This window comes from Ailuropoda melanoleuca, chromosome 12 (assembly GCF_002007445.2).
Source record: "Ailuropoda melanoleuca isolate Jingjing chromosome 12, ASM200744v2, whole genome shotgun sequence".
Lineage (NCBI taxonomy): Eukaryota > Metazoa > Chordata > Mammalia > Carnivora > Ursidae > Ailuropoda > Ailuropoda melanoleuca.
Window position 1 is genome coordinate 19246313 of NC_048229.1, and position 25737 is coordinate 19272049.

General features: G+C 54.4%; 1 protein-coding gene across 7 annotated transcripts; it reads left to right on the forward strand.

The window, feature by feature from the left end:
* The first annotated feature begins 122 nt into the window (after window positions 1-122).
* GAL3ST1 (galactose-3-O-sulfotransferase 1) lies at window positions 123-16829 on the forward strand. 7 transcript variants are annotated; one of them, XM_034637915.1, is made up of 4 exons: window positions 11490-11766; window positions 13760-13807; window positions 14480-14619; window positions 15415-16829. In XM_034637915.1, exons 2-4 carry the CDS (start codon window positions 13787-13789, stop codon window positions 16556-16558), a joined length of 1305 nt encoding a protein of 434 aa, XP_034493806.1. In that variant the 5' UTR covers window positions 11490-11766; window positions 13760-13786; the 3' UTR covers window positions 16559-16829. The 7 variants fall into 7 exon arrangements, with proteins under 7 accessions (XP_019651220.2, XP_034493804.1, XP_034493808.1 ...); XM_019795661.2 differs by lacking the exons at window positions 11490-11766; window positions 13760-13807 and adding an exon at window positions 123-2015; XM_034637913.1 differs by lacking the exons at window positions 11490-11766; window positions 13760-13807 and adding an exon at window positions 123-2015 and having other exon boundaries at window positions 15418-16829.
* Window positions 16830-25737: the final 8908 nt, after the last annotated feature.

Genomic DNA, 25737 nt, shown 5'->3' on the forward strand with positions numbered 1-25737 from the left:
GGTTGGAGAAGGGCCACCTAGTGAAGTGGAGTTTGCCCTTGGTTCACATTCCAGCCCAGGTATTTTTCCTCTGTGAATGTTGCTTCCTCCTGTGTAATTTGGGGTAGAAATTCTGGAGCCTTTCTGGGGGTTGGGGGAGGGGGGTTCAGTGATAATGTTATGCAGACTCAGTAGTGTCAGGTGTTTAGTAAGTAAGGTGCTCTGTACATACCAACTGTGATTGTCATAACTTGCTGCTGGAGTGAGCCCAGAACATGGAAGCCAGCACCTGAAGGATCTGTGGGGCTTGAGTTGCGGGTACCTAGCTTTACCTTGTAGGCTCATGGGCAGAACCTCCCAGTAACTCCCAATGTGGGCGTTGCATGCAGTCTGGCTTGTGACCCTTGCTGGGCCCTCCTTGCAGCTTCCCACCTGTCCCTGACAGTGCCCTTGCTGCGGTCTGGAGAGACTTGCTTTTGCCCAGACGGCCAGTGTCTCACAGCAGAGCCAGGGCCAGATACCAGGGCTCAGGGTGGTCACTCAGCTCCTCCCAGATCAGGCAGGGAATTTCTAAATAGCCCCCAGGGGGCTGAGGGCTCTCAGGAGCAGGGGCCAGGGTAGCGGAGCGGCGGAGTGTGGGTTTGGAATTGGGCTCGGGGTACCCCCAATCTAGGCACCTGAGGGCCTTGGCTCTCTGCCCCTCACTGTACCCAGGCTCTGTAGAAGGTTTTTGGGCAGTGGCTGCAGACCCACCCAGAGGAGGGGGGATGGGGTGGTGGGAGAGTTTGGGCAGGCTCCGGCAGAGGGGCCAGAGAACCCAGGGCCCCTGTCTTGCCCGGGCCTTGCTGTGGGTGGAGAGGGCTATGTTATACTCTGGCATGCTCGTGGGGATGGGAGATGTGGATGTGCAGATGTGCTTCCAGAGGCAGGGATGGGATTAGGGTGTCTGGAGCCAAAGCCTGCCACCCTAGGGAATGAGTTGGGCCTGCCTGGGTGCATGTGTATCCCAGGGCCATGCTGGAGGTGCCAGGGCAAGGCTGAAGAGCAAGCCAATCGGATCCAGAAAAATCCCTGGCAGCCATGCGGATGTGGAATTTTCCCCATTCCAGAGTCGCCCAGTAATGGCGGGGGCAGCGGGGCTCTGACACAGCCCATGACCCACTGAGTGGCCAGCCCATGTCCCACTGTGCAATGCCCACAGCTGGGGCTGCACATTCCCAGCCTAGGCGGGCATTAGTTCCCATCCTTGGTCCTCCTCTGCGGTGAGGAGGGAAACCAGGTACTGAAAGAAGGTGGCCCATGGATGGGGCACCTGCATGCTGATGGTGCTATGCTCAGCCCTTATGGACACCCTAGAGAGGAGGGGTCAGCGGAGACCTCCTAGAGCATGACTGGTTGGAGATGGGCCCCTCGCCTGAGCTTCCCTCAAGGGATTCTGGCTCCCTCTCCTCCCCACTCATCCACATTTTAGACCCCAAACGTGTGTCCCCAGCAGGAGGCCATACCTCACATTGGATATTCAGGGTTCCGGAGCCCCCAATAAAAGTTCAGCAACTAGTCTAGCCACCTCCCTTTGCCCAGAGCTGGCCTGCCCGCATCACCACCACCACGCCACCCCGTTTCCCAGGCACCCTCGAGTTCCCTTCCGGGGCTGGGAGCTCAGCCGAGCTTCAGGGTCCAGCGGTGGGACAATGGCCCCGTTGGCGCTTCCGAGACAAACGCGCCTTGTTGAGCCGGCGGCGGGGGCGCGGCGTTGCGCTCGGGGACGCTGAATGCGGCTTCTGTGCGTCCCGGCCGGGCGCGGAGGGGCCGGGAGGGGGCCGGGGCCAGGCCGCCTATTGGCCGCAGTACCGGGGGAAGGGCCAGGCTGGCGGCCGCACCTGGCCGGGGTGAGTGTGGCGGCGGCGGCGGGAGCATGGTCCAGGCCCGGTGGAGTCGGGGGCCCGGGCGGTTACGCCCCGCCACCTAGTGAGCGCCCGGGCGTCGCGGCCCGGGACCGAAGCAGCCACGCCAGGCCCGAGGAGAACCGGGCCAAGGTATGTCCTGGGGGCCCAGCACCCACTGCCTGCTTGTGCCCTGTCTGGGTTGCAGCCGGCACTACCCAGACCTCCAAACTGGGACAGGGGGAGTCAGACTCTCAGACCTGAGTGACGTGGGAGTGCTAACAACTGCTCCAGGGTCCCGGTGCTCTGCGGGCTGACAGACAGGGGGCAGCTGGAGGACACGTTGATGTATGCTCTGCCCTTGGTTTCTTTCTCATAGCCCCCTTGCCAGGGTTTTCCCAGACCTTGGACATGGGTGGGTGGGGCTGGCGCTGGGCTGGGACTGGAAGTATATTAATGATTAATCTTGGACCCAGCCGCCTGAGCCCTGGGGGAGGAAGGGCAGGGATCTCCCCTGTTCTCAGCACTCTCCAGAAGGGGTGTTTGGGGAGGGGGGGAAATTGGACCAGGGCCTGGGGACCAGGGGGAGGGATGGATCCCCCTCTGCTTGGGGAAGGCCCTGTCTTATACCACAGAGGGGGCAAGGCCACCAAAGAGAAGCTTGTGGAAATGGTACAAGCCCTGATATCCAGGAAGGGCCCATAGGAAATGCAGCCTGTTGAGTTTCCAGGACCAATGACCAGGAGGGGGTCCTCCTTGGTCTGCCTCCTCATTATCAAGCTGGTACTTGGTCACAGCACAGAGCAAGACTGTGTTCTCTTCCCAATAGGGCCCCTCTTCCCACCTTCCTAGAGCAGGGAAGGTGATGATTGCACATCTGCCTTCAGTAACCCACATGAGTAGGAGGGAGGGAGAAGGGAGAGAGGGCCACAGGCCTGACACCTGATCACCAGGGTTGCTAAGGTGACAGGTGCCATGAAAATCCTCAGGAAGACAGTCCAGTTGGGAGAATCCAACCTCTTCCTTTACCAAGGGGGTGAGCTGAGGCCCAGAGAGGGTAAGGCCACGGGCAGGCCTGGGCTACAGCAGCCCCGGTAGTGCTGCACTGTACTTTGCCCTGCAAAGGAGGGCATTCCCATTATCCTTAGGGGGAAACTGAGGCCCAGGGCGATTCAGTGACTTGCCCAAGGTCATGCATAGTTCAAAGGTGGCTGAGTTGACTACGAATCACAGGAGTCTTGCCCAGCCTGCATCTCAGGACTGCAGCCCTGCTCAAGACCTCTCTGCTGCTCTGGGGTCCTAGGCTCTTGAATCTGCCTGCACCGCCCCAAACCCCTAGCTCAGGACCCCTCCCCCCCTTGCCTTCCTAGCTCCCAGCTCTGCCTGACACTCAGGGGGTGGGCAGGCTGCTACCCTGGGAGCAGAGACAACAGAGCCCTGTTCCCAGCTGCCACCTCGGGCTGCTTCATTCCCTGCTTCTCACTCAGGCAGAGCCCTGCCTGAAGGAAGCTCCCTGTGGACAAAGGAGCCTGCCTGCTCCCTGCATATCCCCTTGTCCAGTGGGCATGGGTCTGCTGTTTGAGAGCATGGGGCGGATGCCCTCTTGTCACCCAGCAAGAAAGGAGTGTTTCCCTGACAGTCCCCACTCCTGGCTCTACCTCTACCGGGGACTGAGTGTGTCACCCTGGTGAGAGGCAATGATTAACCTAAGCGACGGAGGGACAGATGGAATTCCAGGCACGGCAGCAGGCCGGTGAAGGGCTTCTTGCTTCATGTGGACTGGGTGAGGAATATGGGGAAGAACAACCCCTTTTATGAGGGCTATTCTACTCCAGACAGGAAGGGCAGGAGTGAGCAGAGGTGCCCATGGGGGTCAGTGGGCTGGGGGCTGGAGGAATCATCAGGTGAGGAGCGATGGTTGGGAAGAACTGGGGTCCCAGGTGATACCTTCTCTCCCACCTGCCAGTTCCGGGTGGCTTGGGCACTCCCAGACCTGATCCCAGCAGTGCCCTGACTTGCTATGGGGCCTTAGGCAGATCCTTTCCTATCCGTGCCTCAGTTTCCCCCAATGTGAAATCTGGAGGTGAGGAAACTTGGGTCTGGAGCATGGGAAATATGGGGGTTTGGATGAGGAGGGTTGCGTTCCAGGAGTCTGCACTGTTTCTTCTGCCAATTGGGTCTAGAAGGGTCATGATGATAATCCGAGGTATGAGCAAAGGGCTCTGTATGCCTCATCCCATTTGATCTTCATAGCGAACCCTGAGAGGGGCAAAATATTCCCATTGTTAAGAAGCTGAGGCTCAGAGAGGGGAAGTTGCCTGCCCGAGATCACCCAGCTGGGGACTGGTGGAGTCAGAATTCATAGCCAGAGCATCTCAGCCTCTCCAGGAGGGGAGAGGCAGGGGGGCAGATCCAGGGCATTGTGCATAGCAGGTGCTCAGCTCCTTTTAAAAACCTTTATGCAGTTAAATATATTTATGCAAACAAGTGCATGATGTTCCTTTAAAAAATCATCTCAGTCATGCTAGAAGGTACAGCGAATGATATTACCAACTTCCACATACTCACCTCTGGCGTTCTCAGTAACTGGGAGCTAGTAAAGAAACCACTGACTTCTTGGTTACCCCGTGTGTTGCCCCTCTGAAGCCACTTTGGGGCATCTCAGCCCTGGTGATGGCTTCACCCAGACAAGGCGGCGTAGCAGGAAGAGCTTGCTTGTAGTTCTGACTTTGCCGGTTAGCCCCCCTCCACCCCGCTCTGTGTTCCCACTCATCCCTTGGCTAGCAGGTGACCCTGGGAAGTCTGTTGGGGGTCCCAGACATGGTTGCCATTTGAAACAGTAGAGATAGGTGACCCAGCAAGATCAAAAAGTGCCTTCTGGGGGCGCCTGGGTGGCACAGCAGTTAAGCGTCTGCCTTCGGCTCAGGGCGTGATCCTGGCGTTGTGGGATCGAGCCCCACATCAGGCTCCTCTGCTATGAGCCTGCTTCTTCCTCTCCCACTCCCCCTGCTTGTGTTCCCTCTCTCGCTGGCTGTCTCTATTTCTGTCAAATAAATAAATACAATCTTTTTTTTAAAAAAAGTGCCTTCTGAATCATCAAAGAACATTGCCCTCTTCTCAGTCAGCTGCCGGACCTGGTACCCAGCTGGCAGCCATTCCCCCAGCCCCGGGGGCATGCAGGAGGGGCAAGATGTCCAGGCTGACAGTTTGGGGGTGGTCCTGTGAGCCAGCAAGTGGGTTTCCACTGAATTCCCTCTCTGGGTGATCCTCCCCATCTCTACTCCAGCACCCCACTCCAGAGGGGCAGAGCGAGGAGGCTTCTGGGTCCTTGCAGAGCACTGTCCAGGGCTCCTGGGTGAAGGGCCAACCTCTCCCATCTGCACCTTTAACCGTGCCACCCACACTTGCCAGCTTCTCTGCCCCAGGCCCCCGCTGCCTCTTCCCCACTTTAGGACCCTGAGGCTCGGAGACGGCTGTGGTCACACAGGCAGGTGGGGTATGGCTCATATTAGCCGCTTCTCTCTCCTCCTCCAGCTGGACTGCAGTTTTTCAAAAGTGGAAGTATCTTTATTTTTCATTTTAATTTTTTCCCACAGTAATACAGACTCTTTGTAAAGCAAAATCATGTGTGTATGTATATATATTTTGACTTCATTATATATTGTGGACATCATTTACATGAGGACATAATAAACCATGGAGTGAATGTCATGTAATATTTTTAACCATCCCCTATTGTTGGACATTAGTTTCTATTTTTCCCCTTTGCTAAACGTTTGCACCCACCTCAGATCTCCTGTTAGATTATCTTCCATGAACAAATTACCACAGATGGAATTGCTGGGTCTGAGGATGGGCACCTTAGAACTATAATAGTTGCCGTCAAATATGCAGTCCGAGCACTGTAGGGGGAGTCTTGTTGCTTCACTTTTCAAGTCTCCTCCAATGTCCCCATGAGATTCCCTTCCAGCTACAAGAAATAGCCCTCGGCCACTCTCACCCCATCACCTTGTCTTCCAGAACCCTGTTCTTTTTTTTTTTTTTTTTTAAGATTTTATTTATTTATGTGACAGAGAGACAGCCAGCCAGAGAGGGAATACAGCAGGGGGAGTGGGAGAGGAAGAAGCAGGCTCCCAGCGGAGGAGCCCGATTTGGGACTCGATCCCGGAACGCCGGGATCACGCTCTGAGCCGAAGGCAGATGCTTTAACGACTGCGCTACCCAGGCGCCCCCAGAACCCTGTTTTTATGTGTGCGCACTGAGCGAACAGCATGGATGCCCATCAGTCAGGGAATGGTTCGTGGGGAGCAGTGTTCCACACACTGTTCTGCAGCCAGTGGCTTTAGAGGCCCCTTTGTCTTTATCTCCTTGGGGGACTCTTGCTCTTCCTGCAGGGCTTTTCACCTTCCTCTCCCTTTCTCTGGCGATTCCATCTGCTCCTCTGACCTCAGATCCCATCTCTGTGCCCATGGTTCCCAATCTCTTTCCCCTGAGATCTCCCTCTTGTGCTGCAGGTAAGGGGTCTTACTGCTCTTGGCATGTTCTGCAGGCATCCCACACATCCCTCAGACTCAACTTGTCCTAAATTGAAACTGACATTGCCCACCCAACCGCAATATGAAACATACCCCTCTCTTAGCTTCCCCCACTCAAGGACAAGCTCCACCCCCAGCCAGCTCCACCCCTGGTTACCCCAACAGGGGTTCTTCCTTTCCCTCCTCCACACCCTATCATTCACCAAATGTTGTCTATGCCATGGCCTACCGATGGTTCCAGTTCATTCCCAGCCTTCTTGGTCCAGGTCATTTCACACCTAGACAGCTATAACAACCACTGCTGGCTTCTCCCAGTCCTTCCCCAGCCCTACTGTTCATTTTCCATCCAGCAGCCTGATGGGAATCCCATCTCCTCACTTCTCTGCTGAAGAATTTCCAGGGTTCCCCATTACCCACAGGATACAGGCCAGAGTCCTTAGCATGCTTCCCTGAGACCCTGAGTCTCCTGCTTGCCCCTGCCCCTGCCCCCTTTCTGGCTGTGCCTCTAGTCTCCCCTGCACATCCATCCTCTAACATATGCACATACTGGACACTCCAAGCTGAACATTTATTAGTTTCTCAGTGGCCTTGGGTCTCTGCACATGCTTTTCTCTCTGCCTGGCTCATTCCAGGGTAACAAGTGCATTAGTTAATGCTAGCTGCTGTAACAGACAAGCCCCAAGTTCTGAAAGGCTAACACAATGGAAGTTGAGTTGTCATTTTCATGAGATCTGATCGGGTGTTTCGTGAGTGTGTTGATGCGAATACCAGCCTCCTCCCATCTCACGGCCCCGCCCATCTCCAGATCTTTAGAAATGGCCCCATTCATCCATCCAATTTACGGGAAAGGAGAACACAGAGAAGGTCCGCCCACCTAACCTCAACAGCTATTATTCTGCTCACATTCCGTTGGTCAGAATTTGGTTGCACGAGGACACCGAACCACCAAGGAGGATGGGAAATGTAGTTTAGCCATGTACTCAGGGAGAAAAGGGAGCTAACTGCCTTTGGAAATCAGAAAACACATAGCAGCTTCTGCTACCTGGGGCCCCTAACCCCAGGAAGCCTCCCTGAGCATGCTCTTCCTGCCCCCCAGGCTGGATCAGGTGTTTGCGTTCCAGCAAGCCCCTCCAATGTGTCCTCTGTCACAGCACCTGCGGCTGCCTGTCCTCTCACCCCCAGGACTGTGAGCCCAGAACTCTGACACGGGAATCATGAACTAGCTCCAGGCACAGTGCAGGTGTTCCCTAAATAACTGTGGAACAGATCAATTTAAAACTCATTGTGGTCGCAAAAAGATGTCCACAATCTATTGACATGGGAGAGGGGGAGCAAGTTAAAAACAAAATGCGCTCCCCCAGAGAGACCCCTTCTAGCATCTGTATGGGTTTATAGACAGAAAAAATGTGGGGAGGCTTGTGCTAAAGTTTTAAGGGTGGTGACCTCTGGGGATGGAGCTCTTTTCATTGTCTTCTTTACATTTTTCTGTAATTGTCTGAATTTTTTTTTTATGGTAATCATGTACTGCTTTTATCATTAAAAAAAATTTTTTTTTTTTTGGCTGGGGTTGGGGGAGACCCAGCCAAAGATGATGTCACTATCGATACCCTGAGAAGAGAACCCCCTGGCAGGGCTGGAAATGTAGGTTCTGCTATCAATGCTTCCTACTCTAGAAAGTTCTGCTTCACATGGCTCTTCTTTACCTGCCTTCCCACCCCACGGCAACCTCACCTTTTGTTCAAGAGCCTGACCTCCTCCACTCCCTCCGGCCCAAGATCCTTAACCTCTTGTGACTTGGGGCTTGTCACATGGCATCCTTGAGCTTTAGCTCTCTCCTCTATAAAGTCGGGGCGGTAACAGGGCAAGGGTTATGCGGCTGTGTGATGCATGGGAAGTCTTGAGCACAGGACCAGACTCTGTTTGGTCAAGAGGCCATACTCATAAACCACCTCTCTGCTGTTTGATACCAGCTCTGTCCTGCTTCACCCCTCGCCCCCATACATTTATTTATCTGTTTTCAAACTAGCTCAGTCCAGAACAGATGAGACTACTCTACTCCGTGCCAATCCAGCCCACAGAGAGATATGGACTCTGGTCCTCCCTGTGGCTGGTTAAGCTCTGGTATTTCGTGGAGCCTTGACGGCTGCTCCCAGGCTGGGTGGGGCTGTGGGGGGGTGGGGGAGGGCAAAGTGTCGAGCAGTGTCAGAGGCCTGCTGCTTCCGGGGAGGACCGGGCACCTGGTCCACCTATGAAAGTGCTCCGTGTGAGATAAATGACTCTCACAATGACTACTAGTAACCGATGGTCAGTTACTATTAACCTTGGTCCCTAGAGCCCCTGTGCCTGACGGAAGGATGTGAGGTGCTTTTCTGGGCATTCTCTGTTCATGGCAAGGCCGAACCCAGACCCAAAGACAGACCTGAACCCAGCAAAGAGCGGGGTGTAAGAGATTTCGGCGCCTCAGGTGAGCCTGAGGGCCCTTGGGGTTTAGGACAGGGCCCCTAGAACTGCCTCTTCTTGCCAAGACCTTGGGAAGGCTTGGCCCCCGCAGCGGGCCCCAGTCCCTCCAAGCCAGCCCACGGTGTCCCATGGACTGATCCCTCACACAGGGTGCAGGCAGCAGAGGCACGATCTGTATAGCTTCTTTGATGAAGGATTTGGAGCTCAGAGGTGAAATCTCATCAGACTGATCCTCCCAGAGCTGGTCAGGTTCTCTGCCCCCAGGACGACTTCCAGGTGAGCTGCTTGCTCCCGGGGCTCCACAGATTTTAGACAAACCTTGGTCTCTGGTTGTGTCTTGGCATCTTTAAGTCCTGAAATTTGGCAAGTCTGCATTTGGATTTCTGTCTGGCTCTGACTGTCCCCTGTTAACTGTGTGACCTTGGACAGGTGAGTTCACCTCTCCGAGCCTTGGTTTCTTTACCTGGAGAGTGGGCTAATCACGGTGATTAATGCATAGGGCAGCCGTGGGACTTAAATGAGAGGCAGTTCGAGGAGCAATTAGCCTCCCCGACTCTCTGCAGAGCTCTGCAGCTGGTTGTGTCCTTGGTCCAAGGACACCCGAGACCTTGCTGAGCCCTTGGGTGAAGGAGCTGCCTGGCTGCTGAGGTCTAAAGATAGTCAGGGACCACCCGCAAGGTGCCCCCGGCAGAGGGCCCAGGCAGCACCTGCAGGGTACAGACACATGCCACCTGCTATCCCCACGGAGGGAACTCATGAATATTCACACCCGCTGGAGTGTGAGGGAGCCAGCCAGAATACTGCTGGGTGTCATTGGAGCGTTCCTGTTTCCCAGTGACCGCAGAGGCAGCCTGGGAGTCAGATGTGGCTCAGACAGGGAGAGGAAAGGGGCAGCCAACCACGGCCCAAGGTGAGTGTGTCTTTCTCCACCCCTGCACAGGGGTCCCTGGTGGAGCAGGACACCTGGGACCAAGGCCTGCCTAGTAGTGCTGCTGTAGGACAGAAGGTTTACCGTCCTGGGCTCGGTTTCCCTCTGTGCATGCTGTGGGGATGAGTCCTGTTTCTCCTTCTTTCTCTAGAGGGTGCTGGTCCAAACGAACAGGAGGATTGCTCTGCCTGGCCAGGAGCCAGCTGTCAGCATAGATGGAGGGTGATGTGGCTAGGGTAAGCAAGGATAGGAATAGATGGGGTGGGCTAGGGAGAGAGAACCATCAGCCCCGAGTGCCTGGGACTGTCACCACCATAGGCAGAGAGAGACCCAGGTTCTAGTTCAGTCTGCTGTGGCTGTGCTGTGTGACCTTGAGGGTGGCCCTGCCCTCTCTGAGCCTTAGCCTCCCTGCTGTGCTGTCTTCCTGATTGGAGGCTATGAAGCTGGGGCCACACTGTTATTGTCTCTGGTACCACATGGCCTTGGACCTGGGGATGTCGGCTGACTGCAAGCCTCCATCGTGGCCCATGGGCACACACCTTGAAGGGGTGAAGACTGGGAGTTTGGGAGGCAATCATAATGATGATAGTAGTAATGATGGCCACCCATGCCCAGGGAGTGTCTGCTCTATGCGAGCCCTGTGCTGGGCACTTTCCTTGTGGGACAGGGAAGGTCTGCATAGTGCCTTGTGATGGAAGGGGAGTTGGCATCATCATTTTAGAGGAGAATCTGAGACCCAGAGAGGGACACAGCCTTGCCTAGGGCACACAGAAAGGAAGCAGCAGAACTAGGTCTCAAACCCAGGCCCCTGGCCCCAATATGTATGACTCACACATGTGGCTCTCACACACTTGTGTTAACCCCGGCTACATTCTGCCCTGAGCGTCATGGGGGTCATTCATCAAACATTTACCTGGTGCCAGGCTCCGACAGCGCAGGGATGAGTTACCTTTGGGCTTGCCTGCTGCTGAGCACAGAGCGGATCTCTCCTCCCATAAGGCGGGCCTGGGAACCTGGGCCCTGGTCAATAGTGATGATAATAATAATTAATGTGTATTGATCTCTGCGTGTGCACATGCATTCTCTCATTCCGATCGCAGTCGCATGACTGTTCCTCTCAGCCAGGCTCCTGGCTGCCAGCAAGCCCCTGTCTGGACCTCGGTCTACCCAGGGACTCTGCCTATGGTTACCAAGGGCCCTGTGTGGGCCGATCTTGGTGCTGTGTGTCCATCATACACGTGAGGAGGCTAAGACGGAGAGGCTAAGCAGGGTGCCCAAGTTCACAGAGGCCAGGCAGCGAGGGAGCCGCCAGCCTCGAATGCCTTGGGCTGCTGACACAGTAGGGACCAGCCACCAGGGCCCCCGATGGTTCTCCACTTTTCCTCCCGGCTGCCCTGGCCCAGCCCACAGAGGCCAGACCCTGCTATGCTGCTGGGACAGAGCCCCATTAGCCACACCTCGGCCTCCTGTGGTGGCTCTTCTGGCTGCACACACCCTTCCTGCGGGCCTGGGACATGCCAGGCAGGGGCTGCCACGGACAGAGCTGGAAGGTGCATACTGAAGGCCGACAGACTTGGGCCTGAATCCCAGCCCTGCCCCCTGCCTTGCCGAGTGACCCTGGGCAAGTCACATCACTTCCTGGAACCTCGGTTTCCGCATCTGCAAAATGGGGGTGACAGTGGGGTCAGCCTGCTGGGATAGCTGAGCAGAATCAGGGAGATGATGTAGAGAAGCCCCCGCCCAGGGCCTGGCTCCTAGCAGGGCTCGAAAGTGAAACCTGAGGGCAGGCATAGTTTCAGGAAGCCCAAGTGGCAGAGTGGACAAATGAGTGAAGCCGTGATGGGGAGGTTGGGGGCGCTGTCCTGGGCTGGGCTGGGTGGAGCCTGATTGGTGGTTCTGGGAAGCTGGTCTGCCCCCTGCTGCTGGGCCTCCACCCCAGAGTCTCTGCCCTCAGCCTCCCAGATTTCCGGAAAGTGCCCTGGTGAGTGGGGCTGCTGGGGCAGGAGTGGGCCCTGGGGATTGGGGCAGGGCAGGAATTTTACCCTTCCCTGTTTTAAAGTCAGAGAACCTGCGGTCTAGGCCCCACTCAGGGATTGGGCCCGAGTCCGAGGCTCTGGCCCGGCCCAGGGCTCTGCCCTGCTTTCTACTGGGCCCCCCCGGGGTGGGGGGGTGGCAGAAGCCCAGCTGGGGCACTTGATGCATGGAGCTGGTCTGTGGTGGGAGTGGACAGCAGCCAGTCCCTGCTCAGGGGAGCCCACCCTGAGGGGAACAAAGACTGAGACCTGGAGCAGGTCGCCAGGGGCTCAGGAGGGAAACAGCCAACACTCTTTGAGAAATAACTATGTTCCAATTGCTTTCTTTGCCCCCTCCATCTCTGCAAGAGCCAGTGAGGGGGGGCTGTCAGCTTCCCAATTTTACAGATGAGAAAGTGAGGCTCCATGGGGGTTCCTGTGATTGAAACACAGGCTTGGGGCCTCCAGAGCCTGGGGTCAGCACCTCCCCCTCCCTGACCAGACTGACTAGCCACCTTACCCCACCTTGCTTTCTTTATCACCTATTATTTAAATATAATACATTTTATTGCCCTTCTTTTAAATTAAAAAAGTAATGCATGCTCCCTTTTAAAAAGCAATTGTTATAGAAATGCATAATATAGAAAAATATTCCCTTATATACCCCTTCTCCTAGCTATGCAGAGGATACTACTGTTAAAATTTAGAATACCGCCCTCTAGTTGTTTCTGGGCCTACATGTATACATATACGGGTTTGAGGGCATAGTGTTCTGGAACTTTTTTTCACATTATTAGATCATGATGTGTTTTTGAGCCAGTCCACTTAGCTCTGTCTTGTTTTGTTAATGGGTACAAAGGACTCCATCTGGGAACAGGCCTTGGTTTGTGTAATAGTTGCCCACTGATGGATGTTGAGGTCGTTTCTAATTTTTTAAATTTCTGACCAAGCTGCCATGAACACCATGCCATGTGGGACTTTGCCCAAGTGTTTCTGTAGAATTGTTTGAGAGAACGAACTGCCCTCTGGAAACATTCTCCCCCGTTCTTATTTACCCCTGACTTGCCCACCTTGCCCACCTAGGAGTGAACAGAGATGTGTTATTGTCATGAGGGAGGCCAAATTCCCTCTTACATAGTTTCTTCCTCTGCACATTGCTTCCTGTGATGAGAAATTTCTAGAGGATGAGCGGAAGACTCAGGGACTGGTGCTGCCTGGTGGGGTGGGGCCTGGAGTGCCCCTTCTCCGAGAAGGGTTTATGGGTGCCTTGGGTAACTTTCCCAGAGGGAAGTATGTGGGGTCCTCCTCCAGGTAGGCTACGTAGCCTCTGCCCCCGGGGATGGTGGAGACGTGCCCTGCGTATGGTCATGGGGCAGCACGCATGACTTCTTGTGGCCTGAGAGGCCCAAGGCCCCCATGCTGCATGTGTCAGAAGTGGAGTGGAAAGTTTTGAGCCCTGGTCTTACAGCTAAGGGGAGGGAGGAAGGTGCCCTGAGCCCTGGCTTTCTCCTGGACTCCCGTCCCTCAGCATGAACTACCCCCCTTACAGTCCATGTCTCAGTCCCCTGCTGTTAGGATGGCCACAGTTAGACTAAAAGACTAGATCAAAAACTTCTCCCCAAACCCAAAACAAACAAACAAAAGGACACCCTGTTAAATGTAATTTTTAGATAAACATTGAATGATTTTTAGTATGTCCTGTGCAATATTAAAATTAAACAACTTTTGGGGCGCCTGGGTGGCTCCGTCGGTTAAGCGCCCAACTCTTGGTTTCAGCTCAGGTCATGATCTTGTGGTCGTGGGATCGAGCCCCATGTAGGGCTCTGCGCTCAGCACGGAGTCTGCTTCAGATCCTCTCTCCCTCTCCTTGCCTTTCTCCACGCTTATGCATGTGTGCACTCTCTAAAATAAAATCTTTAAAAATAAATAAAATTACACAAATTTTATTCATTGTTTATCTAGAATTCAGATTTACCTGGGCCACCCTGCATGCTGGCAATCAGAGAGGAGGTAGGTGTGTGGGCAGAGGCCTGGCTGTCTGACCTGAGCCCTCTCCTTCCTCACTCTGAGCCTCAGTGTCTCCATCTGCCTGCCCTATAGGCCCAGGGGCACAGGGCCCAGTGAAAAGAGATGAGGAGCCTCAGCCCTTCACTGGGCAGCTGGGAAGGGTGGCACAGGGAACAGGTGGCACTGGTTGGGTCTTTTGAAAGGTGGGCGATTCAGGCCCCAGGAGGCCCCTGACCCCTCCTTGTGAATAGCCCTGGTCCCAGGCCTGGGGCGGTGGGGGGGCGGACAGGGCACTGGGAGAGGGTCTTCTTTTCCGTCTTAGAAAATGATCTCATTATGAAGCCCCAAAACGTATGAACTGATGACGCCCAGGGACCCACCCTACCCCTCGGCTTAAAAATTAAAACTGAACCAGGCAGCAGAAACTTCTTCCTTCCCCATCCCCCAGTGTCTCTCTGCATTGACTTTGCCCACCATCTCTGTCTGCACCCCTGTCGCACGTCTCTCCATGTGTTTGTCTCTCTGTCCCTCTGTGGACCTTGCTGGGGGGCCACAGAGCTGGCAAAGGGCAGTCCCGATGTCGAAGGCTGCCCTCGACCCAGCCAGGCCTGGGGCAGCAGTGGAAGCTCCCTGGGGCTGGCCCGCTAACGCTTGCCCTGCTCTGCGCCCCCGCAGGTGTCTGAGATGCCGCTGCCGCAGAAGAAGCGCTGGGTGTCCATGGCCAAGGGGCTGGTGCTGGGGGCACTCTTCACCAGCTTCCTGCTGCTGCTGTATTCCTACGCTGCCCCCCCGCTGCACGCTGGCCTGGCCTCCACGTGAGTGGCCCTCCTGGGGGGCCAAGGGGTGGGGGCCGGAGGGGAGGGGGCACCCTGTGCCCTGCATCATGCTGTGCTGGGCAGAAATGGTGCTGCTGCGGGCAGAGCTGTGTAACCCTGGGCCTCGGTGTCCTCCTCCGTGAAGTGGGCATAATAACAGAGCCTGCCTCATGGGGCATGAGGATCAAATCACGCTGTCCATGTACAGGGCTGGGGTTATCATCATCGGAGGCCCCAGTGGGGCTGGGAGGTGGGGGTGACTTGTCCCACTGGCGCAGGGCCCGGATTCAGACTGGGGTCTGTCTGCCTCCAAGCCTGCCTTCTCACCTTGAGGCTAGCCCACCCCCTCCTGGGGCTGCTCAGCCTAGGCCTGGCATGGTTTGTGCTCTCAGTTGGTGGTATGAAGGTGAACTAGAAGAAATTACTGAGAATTGACTATTTTTGTCAAAAACCGACCTACCAAATTTCATGTGGTCCAATCTAATGCTAATTCATGATAAATGTAGGATGTGGTGGCCATGAAAGAGACAAGAACCAGCAAGCTTGTCTCACTTCGACCTCACGCCAGAACCACAGAGGGCCTGATATATTCCCCGTTTCACAGAGGAGGCACGTGAGGCCAAACAGACCAAACCACCCGGCCGACCATCATCGCTTGGTCTGGTCCTCTGTTCTGGCTCACCTGATACCCACCGTCCCCAACAGCCCTGATCTTTACACACCAGGGCGCTGGGGGTTCTGCAACCCGAGGGCCCCCAGCAGCCCCTGAGGCTCTCCCCACCATTCCACCCACAGCAGGACCCCAGAGGGCACAGCACCCTGCTCCCCGGCGCCGGGTGAGTCCGAGGCGCTGGCCCCGGCCAACCGCTCTGCGGGAGGGTGCCAGCCTCGGCGCGACATCGTGTTCATGAAGACGCACAAGACGGCCAGCAGCACGCTGCTCAACATCCTGTTCCGCTTTGGCCAGAAGCACGGGCTCAAGTTCGCCTTCCCCAACGGCCGCAACGACTTCGACTACCCGGCCTTCTTCGCTCGCAGCCTGGTGCAGGACTACCGGCCCGGCGCCTGCTTTAACATCATCTGCAACCACATGCGCTTCCACTACGACGAGGTGCGCGGTCTGGTGCCGCCCAACGCCACGTTCATCACCGTGCTCCGCGCCCCCGCCCGCCTCTTCGAGTCCTCCTTCCACTACTTTGGCTCGGTGGTGCCCTTCACGTGGAAGCTCTCGGGTCGCGACAAGCTGGCCGAGTTCCTGCAGGACCCAGACCGCTACTATGACCCCAACGGCTACAACGCCCACTACCTCCGCAACCTGCTCTTCTTCGACCTGGGCTACGACAGCGGCCTGGACCCCGGCGACCCGCAGGTTCAGGAGCACATCCTGGAGGTGGAGCGCCGCTTCCACCTGGTGCTCCTGCAGGAGTACTTCGACGAGTCCCTGGTGCTGCTCAAGGACTTGCTGTGCTGGGAGCTGGAGGACGTGCTTTACTTCAAGCTCAACGCCCGCCGCGCCTCGGCCGTGCCGCGCCTCTCCGGGGAGCTGTACCGGCGCGCCACGGCCTGGAACGTGCTGGACGCCCGCCTCTACCGCCACTTCAACGCCAGCTTCTGGCGCAAGGTGGAGGCGTTCGGGCGGGAGCGCATGGCCCGCGAGGTGGCCGCGCTGCGGCGTGCCAACGAGCGCATGCGGCGCATCTGCATCGACGGGGGCCGCGCCGTGGACGCCACCGCCATCCAGGACTCGGCCATGCAGCCCTGGCAGCCGCTGGGCGCCAAGTCCATCCTCGGCTACAACCTCAAGAAGAGCATCGGGCAGCGGCACGCGCAGCTCTGCCGTCGCATGCTCACGCCTGAGATCCAGTACCTGATGGACCTTGGCGTCAACCTGTGGGTCACTAAGCTCTGGAAGCTCATCCGGGACTTTCTGAGGTGGTGACGCCCCGCCCACTGGCGGCCCCCTCTGCCCGCCGGATCGCTGAGGGGGTGCTGGGCGGGGGGCACGCCGGCCTCCCCTGTGCCCTCCTGGTGCCACCCCAGCTCTGGGGGTGAGGTGGGGCTGCTGCGGGGACTGGGCCCACGGCACACAGGTCCTCAGATCAGTATTTGACTAATTATAGCTTTTTTTTTTTTAAAGATTTAAATCCCCTTCCCTCCAAAAAAGAATGTTCTATTTCCTGCCTCCCCTTAAAGGGGAGACTTCAGAAGTAAAGGCGTTTGATGTTGTGTTTTTTGTTAATCAGCCTCAGTGGTGCTGACTGGTGGGGCCCTGGGTGGGAGGTGCCTGAGGAGGATGGGGGGACCCGCAGGGGAGCGGGGAGGGTGCCTGAGTATGTCTGTGGGACAGAGCCCAGTGTGTGGCAGGGTTTGGTGTGCACCTGTTACGTGCTGAAGCCCTGGTTGAAGGACTCACAGGAGCTACCAAGACCTGGAAGATCATGTGTGTGCGTGTGTGTGCGTGTGTGCGTGCGTGTGTGCGTGTGTGCGTGTGCGTGTGTGATCATCCTGGGGCTCTACCGGTCACCGACTCCAGCCCAGCACTGGTTATGTGTCCGGCATTAGGTTGAGTGGGTTCTCAGTCCAGCTTCATCAAAACTCAGCAATGTGGGAACTGTCGTTTCCTCATGCCGGTGATGAGGAAGGGAGCTCAGAGAGGGAAAGTCATCTGGCCAAGATCACACAGCAAGTAAGCGGTAGGACTGGAACAGGGGCCGGGGAGGATGGAGTGTGTGGCCAGATTAAGATAGAGTCCGTGTGTGTATGTGTGTGTGTGAGAGAGAGAGAGAGAGAGAGAGAGAGAGAGAGACGCAGAGATTGGGAGTACTTGGTGTAGCATTGAGCAGCAGGCCCCGGGCCCAGGCTGAGGGTTCCTTGTATAATCTCATTGATCCTCAGTCACCCTTCGAGGTAGGCCTGATTACCATCCCTTATTACAGATGTGGGACTTGACATTCTGAGAGAGATCAGAAAGGACTTAACTGAGGTACACATCAGACCGCAAACTAAACCTTCTCCCTGGGACCCCAAACCCCTTGCTGCAGTGTGAGGATGCATCAGCTCTAACCACCTACCTCCCTCAGCCTCCCCAGGGGGACAAGGGCCCTTTCTGGGGCCCAGGACTCCTGGGTCTCTAACTAGGAGCCAGCAGCCAGACACGAAAGGCAGAAACCACAGGCAAATGAGTTTATTGGAGAACTGTCTGTACCAGGCTCCAAGCCAAGTACCTGTACACCTTATCTGAATATCGCCAACATCCCTGCTTTAGAGACCAAAGCCCAGAGAGGTTAAGTGATGTACTGAAGGTCACACATCTAATTACTGCCAGAACCAGATTTCAAGCCGGATCAGTCAACTCTGGACCCCTCCCTGGATTTGAATCGGTCTTTCTCCTGGGAGTGAGTTTCTGGTCCAAGCAGGGTGGGAAGAAGATAGGGTGACCAACTGTCTCAGTACCCTGGGACTGTCCCAGTTTTTGCACTGAAAGTTCCCAAATCCCAGGAACGTGCACATCCCCCTAAAGTTCTTTGCAGCAAGAAATAAGCACACCTTGGAAGCCTTAAATTCATATGGAAAGAGCTAAGATAAAGAAAGAAGAAAGAAAGAAGAAGAAAGAAAGAAAGAAAGAAAGAAAGAAAGAAAGAAAGAAAGAAAGAAAGAAAATTATTGACTCCAAATTCACGAGATAATCTTCCCCCAGACACACATTTTTATTAATCAAAGAGAGATATGACTTAGTGCAATATGATAATATCTTGGGTTTATGGAACCCCATAATTTTATTTCCTTGGACACTTAAGGGCCTATAAATGCCAATAACAATATTATATGTCATCAAATTATTAATTATTAATATTGGCCCTTCTAAGCCTTTAGGGATCCAAGGAGAATAAATCTGGCAAATAGTAGATGCCAAGAATATAAATTGCTCCATTAGCATTTACTATTTGCCTGGTTGGTTTTAAGAACATTAGAGTCATTAATTCACTTATTAACATAATTAATATTTTAACAATGAGTGGTTGCCTGGTACTGAGCGAGCACTTTGTGCTCAGCTCTGTGCCCTATAGCAACACGGACAATTCCCTTTGCTCTCCTGCGGAGGCGACCAAAACGCAGAGAAGCTAAGCAGCGAGCCCAGGGTCACCCAGCCAGGCAGCCATAGAGGCAGGATGCAAACCCAGGTCTGTCAGACACCAAGGGCTGTTGCTTGCAGCCTCCAGACCGTCGGTGCCACTCCAGTTGGCCACCTCAGCCTCTGGACGGAGGTCTTTTCCATGGTTGAAAATGTTATGAAGTCTTCAAGGGGCGGAGCTGCTCGTAGCCTGCAGGAGCCAGACTGCTCTTGCCACACCTGGGCAGCAGAGGGCGCCATGGTGCCAAATTTGGTTTTATCCAGTCAGGATATTCCCAGCCAGGAGGGGCTGGGGGCACCCAAGGTTAGGCCTGGGCCTACAGGTGAAAGCCAGGGCAAGGGTCATGGCTGTCCCCTGGGAGAAATTCAGTGGAGCTACCCGTTCTTCTCTGTTATGGGATGAATTGTAACCCCTAAAGAGATGTGTTGAAGTCCTAACCCCCAGTTCCCTGTGACTGATCTTATTTGGGAATTAAGGTCTTTGTACATGTAATCAAGTTAAGATGAAGTCATTAGGGTGGGTCCTAATCCAATACGGCTGGTGTCCTTATGAGAAGTGGCAATGTCCTGTGTATCTGCACACAGGGACAATGCCATGTGAAGACAGGGATTGGCATGATGCAGTTACAGCCAAGGAATGCCGAGGGCCGACAGTGACCTCCAGAAGCTAAGAAGAGGCAATGAAGGATTCTACCCAGAGTCTCAGGGAACATGGCCCTGCTGACACCTTGATTTCAGACTTCCAGCCTGCAGAACTGTGAAAGAATAAATTCCTGTTGTTTTAAAGCCATCCAGTTTGTGGCACTTTGTTACACAGCAGCCTTAGGACACAAACAGGTGCTCTGTGCCTGGTCCCTGCTCTGGGTCAGGCCTCTGTCCTTCACCTGGATTCCCTCCCCCAGGCTTGCTCTTGTGACCCACCTGTAGCCAGAGGCCGTCCTCGGCTCTGAGCCCTCCATGGTCCCCCTCACCCTTAGGGAGAAGCCATGCAGCTGCACACGCCCGGGGCTTCGCATATGCTGTTCCCTCTACCGGAAGCCCTCCTTCCTGTTGCAGGTCTAGCATTGCTAAGTGACTTCAAAGCAAGCTCTGCCCCCTCCTCTGGACCGTCTTCCCTGACAGCCCAGCCCTCAAGCTAGCTCAGGTCCTCCAGGCTCCCCCATCTTACTTCCGCTCACCCAGGGCCACAACTGTGGATATGCCTGTCTGCGAGGCCCTGACGGTATGCTCCTCCAGGACAGGATGTTCGTTTGTCTGGACACAATCAGCCTCTAGAGCCCAGGCCAGTGCCTGGCACACAGCTGATTTTCAATAAATGTTGAAGGAGGAAAGAAAGGAAGGAAATAGGGAGGAAAGAAAGAAGGAAGGAAGGAAGGGAGGGAGGAAGGAAGAAGGAAGGGAGGAGGGAAGAAAAGAAGGGTTCCTGGGTGGCTTGGTTGGTTAAGCATCTGACTCTTGATTTCGGCTCAGGTCGTGATTTCAGGGTCCTGGAATGGAGCCCCGCATCAGCTCTGTGCTTAGTGGGGAATCTATTTGAAATTCTCTCTCTCCCCCACCCCCCAAAAAAAAAAGGAAGAGAGGAAAGAAGGAAAGGAGGGAAGGTGGAAGAGTGGAAACAGAAAAGGGAGAGTGAAAATAGGGCAGTAGGGAGAGGAAAAGGTACTTCCACCCTTGAGGGCCTTCCAGAGCCTACTTGCCTTAAGTGACCAAGACCCTATCTTCACTGCAAGGTAACACATTAGCCAGTGCACCAAGTGCAGGAATGAGTTCACAAGATGGAAAGTCATGTGTCGCTGGGATGGGACACAGGTCAGGTAATCTTTGACACGAGCGGGAAGAGGCAGGGAGCCTGGGCTACGCTTGCTCTGGGGAGTAGGCAGGCCCTGGGCAGGCTGGAAACCCCGGGGCGCTAGAGAGCAGTAGAGAAACTGAGAAAGGAGAGGCGGCCCTTGCCAACTTCCCTTGCCATCACATCTTTGGTAAGCTCTTATTAAGCACCTTCTGTGTACAATGCACCATGGTGGGTGCTCAGGTGGGAATATACGAAGATGAACCAGACTCTCAAGGAGTCCGAGGCAGGGACCTGTGAGGGGCTCACAACAGCTGGGCGGAGAAGAGATGACAATGAGGTATAAGACCTCAGTCAGGGTGGGGAGACTCACAGAACAAATTAGAAGGAGCAGAGGATGCATTTGAAGTAAGCCTTGAGGGAGGCAGGCATCGGATGCAGGATGATACTGCAAGGAAAGGCATTCCAGGGAGAGGAAACAGCAGAAGAAAAACCTGGACAGGGAACGGTGGAGAGGTGAGGGGCCTGGAATAAGAGGGCAAGCAGGAAAATTCAGCTCCAGAAGGACCCCAAATGGTCTTGCACTTCAGTCTAAGGGTTTTGCAGTTTCTCACCGAGGGAAGCTGGTGTGTAAATACCCTCAAACCATCAAAACCATCAGGTGGGAGCTCACCGCCTTCCGTTAGTCCACACGGGGATAGAGCTCTGCCTCGCTCCCTTGGTTACCCTCCCTGCGCAGCTGCCGCCCATCTTCTGGCTCACTACCCCCTCTCCCCTACTTGGGTTTTCCCGGGATCATCTCTGGAATAAACTACCTGCATTGGAGTCCTGGTCTCCAAGTCTGCCTCTGGGCGAACCAGACTGAGACAAGTACCTACTGTGTGCAAGGCCCAATGGACGTAGCGTGGTCTTGTTATCGGACTGAAGGGGGCCGCTCCTTGGTGAGCTTTAAGCGGAGACTACACCACGTGGCACTACCTCTCAAAATGATCTTTATTTGCAGCAAATAAGGAGATCTAGGGGAATAATTCCCAAAGCCATGATCCCTGAACAGGGGTAAGCAGGCTCCTTTTCTTAGGGCTTGGGATGAATATTCGGAGGGAGGTTTTAACGTGAGAATGAAGCTAACAGTTGGGCAATTTATGATTTACCTGTACAGGCAACTTCCTCAAATGTTTCTTTTCCTGTCCAGCACTTTGTCAGTTTCCAAAAGATGAAATGGAGAGTTTTAGGCAGAAGCTCCTAGGAGTGTCCTGAGTTCAGGGAGTCAGGGAGTCTCACCGGTGACAATCTCATGTGTCCTTGTCTTGGGCTCTGGCTTTCTGCTTGTCCAGGGGGTGTGGAGACAGTCTGTAGCCAGGAGTCCCCCATCACCCCTCACCCGAAGGTCAGGTTACACACCCACCTGCTGGGTCTGGACCCTGGAAGTCTCTCCTCACCCCGAAGCCACCCGCTCTAACAACTGTATGAATCATGGGCAGTTGTTCCTGATACATTGGGTGGTAGATGGAGCCTGGGACACGTTGGGACACAATGACAGTGGGCTCCAGGCCTTTGTTGGGGGTGAGCAGTGGCCAACCCAGCTCAAGGAGGCATCTGATGGGACCACAGGAGTAGAGGATGGGGTACTGAGGCAGGGTGGACAGCTGCCTCTGTGTGTGTGTGCGTGTGTGTGTGTGTGTGTGTGTGACAGCAGATGGTGTCACTTTCAACACACCCACATCAATGCAGTGGGGCAAGCATCACTGTCCTCATTTTACAAATGACTATTTGAACCCAGGGCAGCAAGTCCAGGGGCCAGTGCCTCAGGGACCTAGCAAGGAATGGGCCCTGCAAGTCACCTTGAGGTAGGGACTAGAGGCCAGACAGGAAGGGGCTGGCTTTCTGGGGAAGGAGTAGGCATGGCAGGGCTGCCACTGGGCAAAAGACAGGAGGCCTGGAGGAAGCCACAGAATGGGACCTGGACCCAAGACAAGAGTCAGACCCCATCCTGGCCATTGTGGGCAATGCGCATGGACAAGTGGGTGATCTGATCACAATAGAAGACACTGGGCCACGTAAGTCAGGGGAAAGACCCCTACACTGGCCTGTTTCTCCTTCTGTCCTAGGAAAGGCAGCACCCAAGGCCCTGAAGTCCCTCTGAGCTCTATAGCTCTGGGTCTCTTTCCAACTCTGAGGGTCTTGGTGGCGCTACCCAATAGAAATATAACAAAAACCACAAATGCGAGTCACATGTGTCATTTCAAATTTTATAGTAGCGACATTCAAAAAAAGTAAAAAGAAACAAGTGACATAAATTTTAATAATATATTTTATTTAACCCGATATAGCCAAACTATTATCATTTCAACATGTAATCCATACAGAAATCACAACTGAGTTGTGGTTGGTTTGTTTGTTTTGGTAGCAAGTCTTTGGAATCCTGTGTGTATTTCATACTCGCACTAGGCACCTCCAGTGTTACCTAACTGTGGACGGCACAGGTAAGGGCTGCTGGCCTGGGAGGGGGGAGAGGCCGGTCATGACCTTAGCTATGCTGGCCTAGGTGGTGGTGGTGGTGGTGGGGTAGGCATGGGTTTTCCTCTCTAGCCATTGAGGGTCCTTAGGGTCTTTCCTTCGTGTTTACTCATGGCAAGCATGGGCTCCAGGGAGATTCACACACTTCCATGAACACAGAGGGAGCAACTAGGCAGTGGAGGCCCTGATTCCTGTCCTCAAAGTGTTCGGCATCAGGAAGAGGGCATTTTCCTCCCAGGTCAGGAATAAACCTTGTTGTAAGACAGCTGGGGTCAAGAATTGGGTTCAGATCTGGGCTGAGCAAATCACATCATGAGTTTGAGCCTCAGTTTCCTTACCTGGGGAATGGGTATAATAACAGTATCATGTTGGGATTAATTTCATGCTTAGCCCAGGACCAAACACTCCCTTATGTCCTTGAAAACAAAGGTTAACAGCTCATTTGGGGTGGGGGTTTGCTCACAGAAAGACCTTTGAGCCCTCTTTTGGAGGCTGAGCAAACCGAGACCCAGAGAGAGAGGAAGTGACCCAATTAAGGCCATCCTGGGGCTGCTGACTCCTTGTCCAGTGCTCTTTCCTCTGCCAGATTCATCAATATTGAAGTTTGGCTTTGAGCCACGGTCAGCACTCTTAGGGCCTGCTTGTGGAAGATCCCCTCACAGACTAGGTCAAGCTACCCCTCACTTAGGCCAGGATGATGGGCTCTTGGCCAGATGCGTGATTTGCTTCCCAACTCTGACACTCACTGGCTGTGTGACACCAGGCAAATTGTTCAACCTCTCTGAGCCTCAGATTCCATGTAGCTTACCCTCCCACCAGAACTAGCTCTGAGGATGGAGATCAAGCGTCTCAAGAGGGCTCCTGCCTGCCCCCACAAGCCTGAGGGAAGAGTCTGGCAGGTAACTCCACACTGCTTTTAAGCCATGTTTAATCCTTTCTGAAGCTTTGGGCAACTGGCTTGTTACTATCCCATTTCCCAGAGGGGGAAAGCTACTGCCTGACTTGCCCCAGGCCCTGGCTCCTCTAGCACTAGTGGGTCCTCTCCAAGGGCAGGTGAGGTCTGTAGACCTGACGGTGGCTGACCGCACTATGGAGGCCCTCTGACCTGAGTATTTCCCCACTCCGTACTTTGCTCCGGGACAATATCCAGGATGTGCTATCTGCCCTGCCCAGCCCTCGGGACGACTGCCTCCTACTCCAGCTTAAAGTGGGGGTAGAGGGTGGAGTGGGATGAAGGTCACGGGCATAAAGAGGAGTGTATTAGGTATCTATTGCTATCGCTATATCAATTATAACAAATTACTCCAAAACATAACCATTTATTTTTTTTTAATTTTTTAATTTTTTTATTTTTTTTAAAGATTTTATTTATTTATTTGACAGAGATAGAGACAGCCAGTGAGAGAGGGAACACAAGCAGGGGGAGTGGGAGAGGAAGAAGCAGGCTCATAGCAGAGGAGCCTGACGTGGGGCTCGATCCCACAACGCCAGGATCACGCCCTGAGCCGAAGGCAGACGCTTAACCGCTGTGCCACCCAGGCGCCCCAAAACATAACCATTTAAATTGGCCATAGACATTTCTTTTTTTTTTTTTAAGATTTTATTTATTTATTTGTCAGAGAGAAGGAGAGAGAGAGAGAGGCAGGCAGAGGGAGAACCAGGGCCCCCCTCCTCCCCCTCCACCCTACTAAGCAAGGAGCTCGACGCGGGACTCCATCCCAGGACTCTGGGATCATGACCCGAGCAGAAGGCAGACCCTTAACCAACTGAGCCACCCAGGGGTCCCAAACATTTCTTATCTCCCAGTTTCTGTGGTCAGGAATTATGGAGTGGTATCACTGACTTGTTCTGGCTCAGGATGTCTCGTGAGGTTGCAGTCAGGTGTCAGCCAGGACTGTGGTCATCTGAAGGCTTGAGTGGGCCTGGAGGGTGTGCTTCCAAGCTGTCTTATATAGCCAGCAAGTCGGTGCTGGCTCTTGGTAGGAGGTCTCAGTTCCTCCTCCACAGGGAGCTCTCCAGACAACATGGCAGTTGGCTTTCCCAGAGCAAGCGATCCAAGAGAGCAAGGAGGAAGTGGCAACGTCATTATGACCAAGCCTTGGAAGTCATACCGCATCATTCCTGCAGTATCCTCTTGGTTACACAGATCAGCCCTGCTTAGCATCAGAGGGGACTATACAAGGGGGTGAAAATCAGGAGGTATGGCTCACGGGGGGCCATTTTGGCTGGCTACTCTCAGGAGTCATAAGAATGACTACTATCTTTTGAGGACTTATTCTGTGCCGGGCACTGAGTAAGACAATCTGTGTTTTTTATTGCCTTTTTAAATTTTATTTATTTATTTATTTTGCATAACGACCCAGTGAGGCAGGCACTATTATCAGCCCTATTTTGTGTTGGAGGACACTGGCTCAGAGAGGTTAAATCACTTGAGTAAAGTCACTCAGCTAGCAAATGGCCAAGCCAGGTCAGTCTGACTTTAGAAGCCAACTGGGTACCATCTTCCCAGAGACAGAGCTGGGGGAAAAAGGATAGGCAAGAGGTTTGCTCTTGAGATAAATGTTGGAATCCCAGGAGCCTGAATGCACAGACAGGAAACCCCTTTCCTATGGCCCTGAGACTGTGGCTGGAGTTCCCACGCAGACTGCTTCTCAGGGGGGCAAGGCTGGCATCAATTTTG